Here is a 15,478-nt window from a genome sequence, read left to right on the forward strand (position 1 = left end):
TTTCGGTATATCTTACTTCTTTAAGGTATTTTACTTTTACTCTAATATTAAATAAGTAACAAATTAATGACCCATAAAACCCCTTGAACTAGAATTTACATCTTTCTCAACCATGCCAATTAAGAAATTCATTGTTGATTTGATGATATATTGTTATTCAGCTTGTTAATAACATTGTCTTCAAATGTGAGCAAATTGTAGATATTGATTTTACAGTTTGAAAAACTTTTAGTTAACTCATGACTCTAAAAGTTGTAATTCAACATAATTAACCTCAAAATTGTAACATTTCATTTTTGGTAGTGAGACAGAAAATATGTTTGTGTTTGAAATACTGTTGTGTTCAAGTGAAAACTTCATTTTATGAAATCCATTGACTCTATAAGTATTAATTGTGTATTAGGCACCTGGGGTCTCAAAGCAAAGCAAAAATGGCCTTTGCCATTAACAGGCTTAAGGTAGGGACTTCCCTGATAGTGCATTGGTTAAGAATCCACCTGCCAATGCAGGGGACACGGGTTCGATCCCTGGTCCGGGAAGATTCCACATGCCGCAGAGCAGCTAAGCCTGTGCGCCACAACTACTGAAGCCCATGCGCCTAGAGCCCATGCTCCACAACAAGAGAAGCCACCGCAATGAGAAGCCCGCGCACTGCAACGAAGGGTAGCCCCCACTCGCCACAACTAGAGAAAGCCCGCATGCAGCAACGAAGACCCAATGAAACCAAAAATAAAATTAATTTTAAAAAAAAGAAGCTTAAGGTAAAATAGTAAAGTCAGATAGGTAAACAGATGTTTACTATGTAAGGTAATACTTGAGGATGCATAAAGGAGGAGTGCTAAGTCCAAAATGGAAGAGAGTAGGAAGGGGGATCAGAGATGGCATTCTGGAAGGGACCATCTGTAGAAATAGGAATTTTACCACATCACAGTTACTGGAAGGGCATTCCAAGCAGATGGTTCTACATCTGCTAATGCCTTGATGGTGAAAGCGAACAGAAAGTGGCAAGTAGTCAATGCAATTGGAGAATGAAATATGAGACATAGATTTTAAAGTCTTTATCAAGAATATGGATAATTCCAACCTATAGATATTTTGTCTCTCTCATTTAGCTGGAATAAAGAACTTCATTTAAAAGACTATCTGCGGATAAAGTGAAACAAAAGATTTTTATCTCCAATAGATTTTATATCTATTCCATGTCATCCCATTCAATGTATAAATATCTCTGTGTATCTATGATGTTTTTACTTAAATTAAGACAGATATATTGGTAGCACATATGTATTGTAAACGGAAGTCTGGTTGTTTTCATTAAGAATTTTATTGTAATTCTTTTTCTGAAAATTTTTCATTAGTTAAGTCCTTTGAATACTTGCCTAAGAGACATGGGATTTATTCACTCTTTTATTTTTGATTGCTGATATAAATGTAAGAAATACTAAAAAAAAGGTCAAGAAATATTTCAGTATACATAAATTCTGAAGATATTTCAAAAATAGTGGTAAATATCTTGACATGAATACATTGAAGGCCATAGGTTCACCACCAGCTGCAAATCATTGTGGTTGATAATGCTCTTATTAGAGCAAAATTATTCACTGGGCATTGAATGGAAATAAATCTTGCCTATAAATAAAATCACAGCTGAGAATGATGTTAATTAAAGCATTATTAAGAGTGAAAGTGTAAACAAAATTTATTATTTTTTGTATCCATTTCAGAACATCTAAGCTGGGAGGAAAGTGAGATAGTTTTAATTTATGAAAGACTTCACAAACTAAAATGTCTTTGTATTTTAAGCTTTCTTCAGCTAAAGCCTTGCAAGGATGCTTAAATGTTTTAGAAGTGGTTCACACATAGTTTGATTTAAATTCAAATTCAATGAGTGCAGTTAAAGATCATCCAATAAAAATCATGAAAGGCAAATTGATTTTATATCATTTAGAACAAAATATCAAATATTTAAAAATGCGTATGTGAAAGAGAAAATATTTTCCGTTTTTGTCATACACTTCCTCAAGGACATGAAAGTATTTTACTTGATCAATCTAATACTTTATCTGCAAGAATGATAAAATGGAGGGCCTGTCATTTTATGTAGTATTTATTATTGTGAGATAGCTTTGGTTGCAATAAATAACAGAAAGAAACAGCATGATTCAAGTTGACAAAGCAGGGGTGTGCACGTTATAGTTAAGGAATTAAGTGAAATTTAGAAACAAAGCAAAACAATACAAAATAGGAAACAAATCATGGCACATTATAAAAACCAGTGAAAAATAGCAGTCACCGTAAGAGAAAGACCTACCATACAACTAGTAATTTCTGAAGTGGAAACATATCTGGGCCTTCGGCAGCCTAAGCTCTTGGCTTTTCACTCTAGTGAAAGCAGTATATACCATGCTAATTATGAACTGACCCTGTGGTTAGATAATGCTTCGTTTCTTAGTCCTGCTTTAGCACTTATCAGCTGAGTGATGTAGGCAACTTACCTTTCCACTGTAAAGTGACCATAGTAATATCTACTTCTATAGTTACAAGCATTAAAAGAGATAACCTGTTTCAAGTACGTGGTGCATCACAATTAATGAACTGCAGCTGCCACCTTCTCCTCGTCCTTCTTGTCTTCATCATCAATACCCTGACATTAATATGGTTCATAAATTTTCTTTGCTTCTGCTTTTCTCTGCATGTAGTCTCCACTTGTCTTAGCATTACCAGTTGAATTAGCTTTCATTTGTCTTTTCTTCAACTCATGGCTGTGGTTTCCTCATAACTTTATCTTGTATATAACTCTACTCTAGATCCTTTATGATGTAGTTTATTTTCCTCTTCCAGTGGTCTAATTATCTCTAAACTTACTAAATCATAATCGAAGGGAGAGTATCTGTTCCAATTGGTTTTTTCTTTGAGTAGAGATTCTAGGGTCAGGTCATACCTTCGTCTGGTCTGTGGCTCTGTTTAAGCTCAGGTCAATTACTTGTTGAGCCCCATGGTACATCTGGTGCTGGCTACCAGAGGCAGTGGTGGGGCATTTTACCCAGAGAGCATTGATGGTGGCTGTCATATGCCTACTAAATCTAAATAAATAAACATAAAAAGTTAAGATTAAGCAATTTACCAAATTATAGAACTGGTGTGAGTAGTAAGGCTGAGTCTTGAATAGCACTCTCGTGTCTCCCAATACAAATTTAGACTTCAAATATTCTTGGTCATTGTGAAGTTGTGGCACCATTATAAAATTTCTATACAAATGATTGGATATTTTGCTACATAGAAATTCAGAAAATTCTTTGTCAGAATTTTGCTATTATTTTAGTATAACAAATTCTGTGTCATGAATGAAAAACCAGTATTATGTTTTAAAATGTCTTATTTATAATTGACTTCTATTAACTTGTTCTATTTGTCTTTTCTCAGGTTGCTAAGTTGGCTATCGCAGTGCAAGCCTTGGAGTCCCAATGGGGGACTCCAGATCAAGACGATCTACTCTGGTCTCCCGGTTGCCAATATTCAGAAGGAGTATTAGCAGAAAACATGATTCTCTTCCTTCTTCACCCTCCTCCAGTAATACAGTCGGTGTCCACAGTTCGTCTCCTTCCAGCACTAACTCAAGCTCAGGTAGCACAGGTAAACGCAGGAGCCTCTTCCGTACTCCTTCCATTAGCTTTCATCATAGGAAGGGGAGTGAACCTAAGCAAGAACCTACCAACCAGAACCTTAGTATTTCAAATGGTGCTCAACCTGGTCACAGCAGTATGCAAAAACCGAGTTCGGAAGAACATACTAAAACCAGGGGAAGACATTCTGTTGGTTTTAGCAGTTCACGAAATAAGAAGATAACAAGATCTTTGACAGAGGATTTTGAAAGAGAAAACGAGCACTCGACTAATAAGAATGTCTTTATAAATTGCCTGAGTTCTGGCAAAAGTGAGGGGGATGATTCTGGATTCACAGAAGAACAAACTCGCCGTTCTGTTAAGCAGTCAACAAAGAAGCTTCTTACTAAATCCTTTTCATCTCACTATAAATTTTCTAAGCCAGTTCCACAGAGCCAATCCATTTCATTGGTACAACAATCTGAATTCTCACTGGAAATTGCACAGTACCAAGAGAGGGAACCTGTATTACTAAGAGGTTCTCCATCTTGTTCTGTGGATGTAACAGAACGGGCGGGAAGCTCGTTACCATCTCCACTGCTTTCTGCTGATTTTACTACAGCTCAGACACCTTCAGAGTTCTTAGCCTTGACTGAAGATTCTGTGTCTGAAGCAGATGCATTTCCTAAAAGTGGAAGCATGGCATCCCACTGTGACAACTTTGGCCACAGTGATTCTACCTCTCAGATTTCTCCCAATCCTGCTGCTGCTGCTACAAAGACAACAGACCTTATGGGAACTGCTCCCTGTGCAATTATGTCTCCTGGGAAATACAGGTTAGAAGGTCGGTGTAGCACTGAATCTAAATCCTTACCAGAAACCTCTGCTGCTAATCAGAAGGAAGTGTTACTGCAAATCACTGAACTACCTGCTATGAATGCGAGTGACTCAGAGATTCATCTATCAGCAGATACAAGAAGAGGAGAACATATGGTGATACAAAATGGTGAAACAATGTTGGCAACAAGCTCCCCAAGGAAACTTGGATTTTATGAGCAACATAAAGCAATAGCTGAACGTGTTAAAGGGATCCATCCTATTTCAGATTCAAGGATAATACCCTCTTCCGGTGATCATTATATTTTAAACAAAACATCATATGGATATGATGCAAATCCTGCCAAAGGTATGATGATTTTCTCTGTATAATAAATGATATGAATTATAATTTTCATTATAATTTCTTCAATTTTCTTATTCTATCTCATGGAAACTACATTTTTCTTAGTTTTCACTCTTTAATCTTCTGTCCTGTTTATAATTTGTCTTAAATCATTTCTCTGCTTAAACTTACTTCATTCGTATCATGCTGAAAATGTAATTCATCCATGTTACTTATTTTTCTTAGTTGTGTAATTCAGATTCTGACCCTCAGAAGAAAGTGGAAGGAAATTAATTTTATTTGCAATGTGGCTTTATCTAAGATAAGGGCCATCTTTTTTTATAGTTCATGATAGAGTATTGGTATTTCTTAGTTAAAGAATAGATATAGCCCAGACACAATCATTATAAAAGAAATTTGTATAATTAAAATTCTTTTTCCTATTTTAACAAAGTTTTTATTATTAAATAGGATCCATGTTTTGGCACAGAAAGAGGGAGGGAAGGTTGATTTACTCCAGTCTGTTATTCAATAGAAAACATGGTTTTTCAATATAAAATTCAGTTCAAAAGAATTGTTGAATATATAATACCTACTGGCTGTATTTAACATTTTTTATTCTTCTTTTTCTGTACTGTGATTCCTACTACCACTGCTGCCGCTTTTGCTACTACTACTAACACTAATAGTTCTCCCAACAGTATGTCCATTTACTGTTCTGTGCCCTTTGGATACATTAATTTATTGAATCTGGAAGTGATTGAGATCGCTACTATTATTCTAACTCATTCTACAGGCAAGATGATTGGAGCACAGATAGGTTAAGTAATGTGTCCAAAGTCACAAAGTTCATAAGTAATTGTTTAGGATACAATCCCTATGAGGTAGGCACTAGTATGTTCCCCATTTTATACATGAGAAAACTGAGACCAAGGGATTATACAGCTGGTAAGTAGCACAGCCAAATTACAACTCTCTCAATCCAAAGATCAGGCTCTTCATGACTAGGTTGTAGTACATGTCATGACCCAGGCTCTTTCCAAAACATTAAGAATAATACTGAAATATTAACTAAAATTTGTAATCCGTGAAATTATATATTATATAATTTCAAGAATCATAAGTTTATCTGACTTACCTAACTAGTCTCTCCATGAATATAGCAGTTTTACAGTTTTAAATGCATGACTTAATTTTCCAACTGTCTTCATATTTTTTCACATTTGATACAAAATCACTTTTATACATCTGCCTACTTTTTTCATTTTTTTATCTTGGTAGCCTTGCTTGTATTTTGGGATTTAGTTATACCTGCTTAATTCTTTAACTGTAGTATAATTATAAGAATGATAATGATGATGATACTATGTGCCCAAAGATGTGCTAAGCAATTTGCATGCACTGTTTTATTTAGTACTAACCAAAGATTTATGTGGAAGTTATTAATGAGTAAGGTTTAGGATTAAGTTAAATAACTTCATGAAATCACATTGTTAGCAAACGGCGGACCTCAGATTAAAATGTAGGCAGTTTTTTAGAAAATTGCACCCAAAAAGGTAAAAGTGTAATTATTTTGATTATATCTAATTCTTATTTAGAAATGGTGACTTGCCTCAATGTCAAACTGAATAGAGTAAATATTTATCTCTTTGGAAACTAGGGAATGACCAGCAATTATCTTGCTGATTATTAATCTGTTGACTGAGATCCTAATAGCAAGCCATTTAACACATTAATTTCACTGAATTTGACACCATGATGCCTGTTCCTGGACATTAGGTGATAATTCATAGTATCTACAACTTGTAAAATAGAAAGAGACAGGCAAATAAGCTGGTAACGTCAAAAAGGGAAAGTTGGTTGCATACTATTCTTCATTTCCATCAATAGGAGATATTCATCTGCTATTCATAAAGATTTTATAATTTAGAAGTTTCAAGATTTTAAAGCCATTTAGACAAATGTATTTTATGTAAGAAAGAGTTGCCAAATTCCATAATACTAAGTTTATTCTGTATTTATTGTGAAATACGTTTAAGCTAGTATTTAATATGCATCTGAATGTCCTGGGTGTACATTCATTTCAGAATTATTAATGGAATGTTGACCTCTCTGGCAACTTAACTTTAACTCATTGACTTAAAAAGTTACTGAAAAAACTGCCATATGTTGGCTTAATAGGTTTTGGCCAAGAGTCTTTAAACTCATAGATGAGCCCAAACAGAACAGTTTCATTCATTCATTCATTCATTGAACAAATATTGTTTTGGTACTGTTTTAGGCACTAAGGGTATATCAGTGAACAAAATGAATAAATTCCTTTCTTCATGAAGCTTACCTTCTACTGGGAATACTCAGACAATTAATATACAAATAAATAAATGTCAGGTGATAATAACTGCTGAGGATGAGTTTAAAGCAGAAAAGAGGATTAGGAAGTGGGGGGTGTGATTGTAGTTTGCATTTTTTAACTTTATTCAAGTATAATTGGAAAATTAAATTGTATATTTAAAGTGAACAAAGTGATGATTTGGTATATGTTACATTGTGAAAGAATTCCACCCCCCCCCCCATCAAGTTAGTTAATATATCCATCACGTCACATATTTACCTTTTTGGTTTTTGTTTTTGAGAAATTTAAGTTCAACTATAGTCACCTTGTTATACACTAGATCCTCAGATCTTATTTATCTTATAACTGAAAGTTTGTACCCTTTTACCAAGGCAACCACTTTTCTACTCTCTGTTTCTATGAGTTGAGCTTTCTAAAAAAGATTCCACATGTAAGTGATACCATGCAGTATTGGTCTTTCTCTGTCTGGCTTATTTCACTTAGCATATCTTCAAGATTCATCCATGTTGTCACAAATGACAGGATTTCCTTCTTTTTTTAAGGCTGAATAATATTCCATTGTATGTAGATACTGCATTTTCTTTATCCATTCCTTTTTTCTCATACTTAGGATGTTTCCAGACCTCTGCTATTGTGAATAATGCTGCTGTGAACATGGGAGTACAGATATGTCTTTGAGATAGTGATTTTGCTGCCTTTGGGTATATTACCGGAAGTAAGATTGCTGGATCATATAGTAGCTCTATTTTTAATTTCTTGAAGAACCTCCATAATGTTTTCCATACTGACTGCACCAGTTTACATTCTCACCAACAGTGCACAAGGGTTCCCTTTTTTCCATATGCTCAAAAACATGTGTTGTCTTTTGACTTTTTGATAATGGCCATCCTAATGAAAGTGAGGTGATATCTCATTGTGGTTTTGATTTGCATTTCCCAGATGATAGGGATGTTGAGCTCCTTTTCATGTACCTATTGGCCATTTGTATGTCTTATTTGGAAAAATGTTTACTTAGGGCCTTTGCCCATTTTAATTTTTTTTTCTTGCTATTGAGTTGTATGAATTTTGTGTATATTTTGGATATTAACCCCTTATAGGATATATGATTTGCAAATATTTTCTCCCATCCAATTGGTCCAATTGGTTGTCTTTTATTTCTTTCTTTTTTATTTTTATTTTTTTGTTTTCTGTGCAGAAGCTTTTTAGTTTGAAGTAGTCCTACTTGTTTATTTTTGCTTTTATTTCTTTTGCTCTTGACATCAAATCCAAAAAATCATTATCAAGATGAATGTCAAAGAGCTTATACCCATGTTTACTTCTAGGAGGTTTACAGTTTTTGGTCTTAACTTTCAAGTCATTAATAAATTTTAGTTGATTTTGGTGTGTGGTATAGGATAAGGTCCCAGTTTCATCTTTTCGCATGTGACTGTCCATTTTTCAACACTGTCTATTGAAGAGACTGTCTTTTCCCCATTATATATTCTTGGGTTCTTTGTCAGAAATTAATTGCCACATTTGCATGGGTTTATTTCTTGGCTGTCTCTTCTATTCCATTGATCTATGTGTCTGTTTTTACACCAGTACCATACTGTTTGGATAACTGTAGCTTTGTAGTATAGTTTAAAATCAGGACGTGTAATGCCTCTACCTTTGTTCTTCTTTATCAAGATTACTTTGGCTATTTGGGGTGTTCTTTGTTTCTGTACAAATTTTAGGATTTTTTTTTCTATTTCTGTGAAAAATGTCAGTGTAATTTTGATAAGAATTGCATTGAATCTGTAGATCCCTTTGGGTAATATGAACATTTTAACAATATTAATCTTTCCAATTCATGAACATGGAATATCTCTTTATTTTTATTTTCTTCATTTTCTTTCATCAATGTCTTTTATAGTTTTCAGTGTATATATTTTTTGCTTCCTGGATTAAACTTGTTCCTAGGTATTTTATTCTTTTTGATGCAACTGTAGATGGGATTGTATTCTTAATTTCTCTTTCTTTCTTTTATTTTTTTAATTTTTCAATTTAATTTAATTTTTATACAGCAGGTTCTTATTAGTCATCAGTTTTATGCACATCAGTGTATACATGTCAATCCCAATTGCCCAATTCATCACACCACCATCCCTACCCCCCCCCACAGCTTTCCCCCCTTGGTGTCCATACGTTTGTTCTCTACACCTGTGTTTCAACTTCTGCCCTGCAAACCAGTTCATCTGTACCATTTCTCTAGGTTCCACATACATGCGTTAATATACGATATTTGTTTTTCTCTTTCTGACTTACTTCACTCTGTATGACAGTCTCTAGGTGCATCCACGTCTCTACAAATGACCCAATTTAGTTCCTTTTTATGGCTGAGTAATATTCTGTTGTATATATGTACCACATCTTCTTTATCCATTCATCTGTTGATGGGCATTTAGGTTGCTTCATGACCTGGCTATTGTAAATAGTGCTGCAATGAACATTGGGGTGCATGTGTCTTTTTGAATTATGGTTTTCTCTGGGCATATGCCCAGCAGTGGGATTGCTGGATCATATGGTAATTCTATTTTCAGTTTTTCAAGAAAACTCCATACTGTTCTCCATAGTGGCTGTATCAATTTACATTCCCACTGACAGTGCAACAGGGTTCCCTTTTCTCCACACCCTCTCCAGCATTTCTTGTTTGTAGATTCTCTGATGATACCCATTCTAACTGGTGTGAGGTGACACCTCATTGTAATTTTGATTTGCATTTCTCTAATAATTAGTGGTGTTGAGCAGCGTTTCATGTGCTTCTTGCCATCTGTATATCTTCTTTGGAGAAATGTCTATTTAGGTCTTCTGCCCATTTTTTGATTGGGTTGTTTGTTTCTTTAATATAGAGCTGCATGAGCTGTTTATATGTTTTGGAGATTAATCCTTTGTCCATTGATTCATTTGCAAATATTTTCTCTCATTCTGAGGGTTGTCTTTTCGTCTTGTTTATGGTTTCCTTTGCTGTGCAAAAGCTTTGAAGTTTCATTAGGTCCCATTTGTTTATTCTTGTTGTTATTTCCATTACTCTACGAGGTGGATCAAAAAAGATCTTGCTGCGATTTATGTCAAAGACTGTTCTTACTATGTTTTCCTCTAAGAGTTTTACAGTATCTAGTCTTACATTTAGGTCTCTAATCCATTTTGAGTTTATTTTTGTGTATGGGTTAGGGAGTGTACTAATTTCATTCTTTTACATGTAGCTGTCCAGTTGTCCCAGCACCACTTATTGAAGAGACTGTCTTTTATCCATTGTATATCCTTGCCTCCTTTGTCATAGATTATTTGACTATAGATGCATGGGTTTATCTCTGGGCTTTCGATCTTGTTCCATTGATCTATGTTTCTGTTTTTATGCCACTACCATATTGTATTGATTACTGTAGCTTTGTAGTATGGTCTGAGGTCAGGGAGTCTGATTCCTCCAGCTCTGTTTTTTTCCCTCAAGCCTGCTTTGGCTATTCGGGGTCTTTTCTGTCTCCATACAAATTTTAAGATTTTTTGTTATAGTTCCGTAAAAAATGCCAATGGTGATTTGATAGGGATTGCATTGAATGTGTAGATTGCTTTGGGTAGTGTAGTCATTTTGACAGTATTGATTCTTCCAATGCAAGAACATGGTATATCTCTCCATCGGTTGGTATCATCTTTAATTTCTTTCATCAGTGTCTTATAGTTTTCTGCATACAGGTCTTTTTTCTCCCCAGGTAGGTTTATTCCTAGATATATTATTCTTTTTGTTGCAATGGTAAATGGGAGTGATTCCTTAATTTGTCTTTCAGATTTTTCATCATTAGTCTATAGGAATGGAAGAGATTTCTGTGCATTAATTTTGTATCCTGCAACTTTACCAAAATCATTGATTAGTTCTAGTAGTTTTCTGCTGGCATTTTTAGGATTCTCTATGTATAGTGTCATGTCATCTGCAAACAGTGACAGTTTTACTTCTTCTTTTCCAATTTGGATTCCTTTTATTTCTTTTTCTTCTCTGATTGCCATGGCTAGGATTTCCAAAACTATGTTGAATAATAGTGGTGAGAGTGGACATCCTTTTCTTGTTCCTGATCTTAGAGGAAATGCTTTCAGTTTTTCACCATTGAGAATGTTGTTTGCTGTGGGTTTGTCATATATGGCCTTCATTATGTAGAGGTAGGTTCCCTCTGTGCCCACTTTCTGGAGAGTTTTTATCATAAATGTGTGTTGAATTTTGTCAAAAGCTTTTTCTGCATCGATTGAGATAATCATATGGTTTTTATTCAGTTTGTTAATATGGTGTATCACATTGATTGATTTGCATATATTGAAGAATCCTTGCATCCCTGGGATAAATCCCACTTGATCATGGTGTGTGATCCTTTTAATGTGTTGTTGGATTCTGTTTGCTCGTATTTTGTTGAGGATTTTTGCATGTATATTCATCAGTGATATTGGTCTCTAATTTTCTTTTTTTATTGTATCTTTGTCTGGTTTTGGTATTAGGTGATGGTGGTTTCATAGAATGAGTTTTAGAATGTTCCTTCCTCTGCAATATTTTGGAAGAGTTTGAGATGGATGGGTGTTAGCTCTTCTCTAAATGTTTGATAGAATTCACGTGTGAAGCCATCTGGTCCTGGACTTTTGTTTGTTGGAAGGTTTTTAATCACAGTTTCAATTTCACTACTTGTGATTGGTCTGTTCATATTTTCTATTTCTTCCTGGTTCAGTCTTGGAAAGTTATACCTTTCTAAGAATTTGTCCATTTCTTCCAGGTTGTGCACTTTATTGGCATAGAGTTGCTTGTAGTAGTCTGTTAGGAGGCTTTGTATTTCTACGGTTTCTATTGTAACTTCTCCTTTCTCATTTCTAATTTTATTGATTTGTGTCCTCTCCTTCCTTTTCTTGGTGAGTCTAGCTAATGGTTTATCAATTCTGTTTATCTTCTCAAAGAACCAGGTTTTAGTTTTATTGAACTTTGCTATTGTTTTCTTTGTTTCTATTTCATTTATTTCTGCTCTGATCTTTATGATTTCATTCCTTCTGCTCTCTTTGCGTTTTGTTTGTTCTTCTTTCTCTAGTTCCTTTAGGTGTAAGGTAAGGTTTTTATTTGAGATTTTTCTTGTTTTTTGAGGTAGGCTTGTATAGCTATAAACTTCCCTCTTAGAGCTGCTTTTGCTGCATCCCATACTTTTTGGATCGTTGTGTTTTCATTGTCATTTGTCTTTAGGTATTTTTTGATTTTCTCTTTGATTTCTTCAGTAATCTCTTGGTTACTCAGTAACGTATTGTTTAGCCTCTATGTGTTTGTGTTTTTTACGTTTTGTTTCCTGTATTTGATCTCTGATCTCATAGTGTTGTGGCCAGAAAAGATGCTTGATATGATTTCAATTGTCTTAAATTTACTGAGGCTTGATTTGTGACCCAAGATGTGATCTGTCCTGGAGAATGTTCCATGTGCACTTGAAAAGAAAGTGTAATCTGCTGTTTTGGGATGGAATGTCCTATAAATATCGATTAAATCTATCTGGTCTATTGTGTCATTTAAAACTTCTGTTTCCTTATTTATTTTCATTTATTTTCATTTTGGATGATTGGTGTAAGTGAGGTGTTAAAGTCCCCCACTTTGATTGTGTTACTGTTGATTTCCTCTTTTATTGCTGTTAGCAGTTGCCTTATGTATTGAGGTGCTCCTATGTTGGGTGCATATATATTTATAATCGTTATATCTTCTTCTTGGATTCATCCCTTGATTATTATGTAGTGTCCTTCCTTGTCTCTTGTAACATTCTTTATTTTAAAGTTTCTTTTATCTGATATGAATATTGCTACTCCAGCTTTCTTTTGATTTCCATTTGCATGGAATATCTTTTTCCATCCTCTCACTTTCAGTCTGTATGTGTCCCTAGGTCTGAAGTGGGTTTCTTGTAGACAGCATATATATGGGTCTTGTTTTTGTATCCATTCAGCAAGCCTGTGTCTTTTGGTGGGAGCATTTAATCCATTTACATTTAAGGTAATTATCGATATATATGTTCCTATGACCATTTTCTTAATTGTTTTGGGTTTGTTTTTGTAGATCCTTTTCTTCTCTTGTGTTTCCCACTCAGAGAAGTTCCTTTAGCATTTGTTGTGGAGCTGGTTTGGTGGTGCTGAATTCTCTTAGCTTTTGCTTGTCTGTAAAGCTCTTGATTTCTCCATCGAATCTGAATGCGATCCTTGCCGGGTAGAGTAATCTTGGTTGTAGGTTCTTCCCTTTCATCACTTTAAGTATATCATGCCACTCCCTTCTGGCTTGTAGAGTTTCTGCTGAGAAATCAGCTGTTAAACTTATGGGAGTTCCCTCTTATATTATTTGTCATTTTTCCCTTGCTGCATTCAATAATTTTTCTTTAATTTTTGCCAATTTTATTACTATGTGTCTCGGCGTGTTTCTCCTGGGTTTATCCTGTATGGGACTCGCTGCGCTTCCTGGACTTGGGTGGCTATTTCCTTTCCCATGTTAGGGAAGTTTTCGACTATAATCTCTTCAAATATTTTCTCTGGTCCTTTCTCTCTCTCTTCTCCTTCTGGGACCCCTATAATGTGAATGTTGTTGTGTTTAATGTTGTCCCAGGGGTCTCTTAGGCTGTCTTAATTTCTTTTTATTCTTTTTTCTTTATTCTGTTCTACAGCAGTGAATTTCACCATTCTGTCTTCCAGGTCACTTATCATTTCAGTTATTGTATTGTTCATCTGTTTGTTTGTTCTTTAATTCTTCTAGGTCTTTGTTAAACATTTCTTGCATCTTTTGATCTTTATGTACATTGTTTTTCCACGGTCCTGGATCATCTTCACTCTCATTATTCTGAATTCTTTTTCTGGAAGGTTGCCTATCTCCACTTCATTTAGTTGTGTTTTTTTTGGTTTTATCCTTTTCCTTCTTCTGGTACATAGCCCTATGGTACATAGCCTTTTCATCTTGTCTATCTTTCTGTGAATGTGGTTTTCATTCCACTGGCTGCAGGATTGTAGTTCTTCTTGCTTCTGCTGTCTGCCCTCTGGTGGATCTTCACAAATTTTTGAAAAGGTGTTTGGGAATTCCCTGGCAGTCCAGTGGTTAGGACTCCGTGCTTCCACTGCAGGGGGCACAGGTTCGATCCCTGGTCAGGAAACTAAGATCCCGCATGCCTCGAGGTGCAGCCTAGCCAGCATCACAAATGCATAAGCCAATTTCTTGCAATAAATCTTCTTAATATAGGTCTCCTACTGATTCTCTTTCTCTGACTGACAGATTTTTGTACTGGAGGTGGTTCTAGAGGAAGAGAATCTTAAGGATGAGTTTCTTAATTTCTCTTCCTCATAGTTCTTTGTTTTTAGTTTCCATTTTTATGTACAGTGAATGGGGTATTACTCAAAGTAACATATTAACAAAAATTAGGGAGTAAGTCATACAGCTATTTGGGAGGCGTATATCAGTGCAAAGCGTATTGGGTAAAGATTCTGGGGCTGGAGTATGCCTGCAATGTTGTAGAAGCAGCAAGAAGTCCAATATGCCATAAGCAGAGTGAACAAGGTGCTGGTGGGCAGTAGAAGATGAGGTTAGAGAGATGAAGAGGTGAGCAATGGGAAGCCCCCTGTGTGGGGGTCTGGAGTAGGGTCATATCATGTGGAACCTGGTAGCCCGCTGGAAACACATCAGCTTTAGGATTAGAGAAGCGATCATGATCAATCTCACTTATGTTTTAAGTGTATCATTCTGGTTACCTTGTAGAAAATAGATTGTGTATTGGTTGGGGAGAGGCAGGTGGGAGTAGGCAGGGGCAGGAGGCTATTAGGAAGTATTGCAGTAACCAAGGCAAGCCCTGATGGACTTTGTGCCAGAAGTTAGTGCGGGAGGTGGTGAGAAGTGGTCACATTCTGTATACAGTTGAAGGTAATGAGGACAGGATTTGCTTATATGATTTATGTGAGGTATGAGGAAGCCAAGGATGACTAGAAAGTTTTAGAGGCTTCAAAGTGATTACATAGTTAAGTAAAGTACCACTACTAATTCAAAAAGTTTTCTGTGATTGAGACTTGTTGAATGACACTAAGAGTTTTCCATTTACTTTCAGTGGAACATTTATAAAAACTACATTTAAGCATTTATATTAATTTTTATTTATTTATTTTTTAAATAGTTCTTGCCAGTAGCCTCAGTCCATACCGTGAAGGAAGATTTATAGAGAGGCGACTGCGATCCTCATCAGAAGGAACTGCAGGGAGTAGCAGGATGATTTTGAAACCAAAAGATGGAAATGTAGAAGAAGTTAATAGTCTAAGAAAGCAAAGAGCAGGTTCATCATCTTCAAAAATGAACAGCATGGTAAGTATATACATGTACCT

At 35.3% G+C, this 15,478-nt stretch overlaps 1 protein-coding gene across 2 annotated transcripts in view; it reads left to right on the forward strand.

The window, feature by feature from the left end:
• Positions 1–3,464: 3,464 nt before the first annotated feature.
• CCSER1 (coiled-coil serine rich protein 1) overlaps positions 3,465–15,478 on the forward strand; it is a gene marked incomplete at both ends in the record, with an annotated part of 1,097,278 nt that continues 1,085,264 nt past the window's right edge. For both annotated transcript variants that reach the window (XM_082653728.1, XM_082653729.1), the window contains 2 exons: positions 3,465–4,788; positions 15,274–15,458. In XM_082653728.1, coding sequence (XP_082509854.1) covers positions 3,465–4,788; positions 15,274–15,458 — 1,509 coding nt within the window. The remainder of the gene's footprint in view (positions 4,789–15,273; positions 15,459–15,478) is intronic.

This window comes from Grampus griseus (assembly GCF_964374135.1).
Source record: "Grampus griseus genome assembly, chromosome: 4".
Classification (NCBI taxonomy): Eukaryota; Metazoa; Chordata; class Mammalia; order Artiodactyla; family Delphinidae; genus Grampus; species Grampus griseus.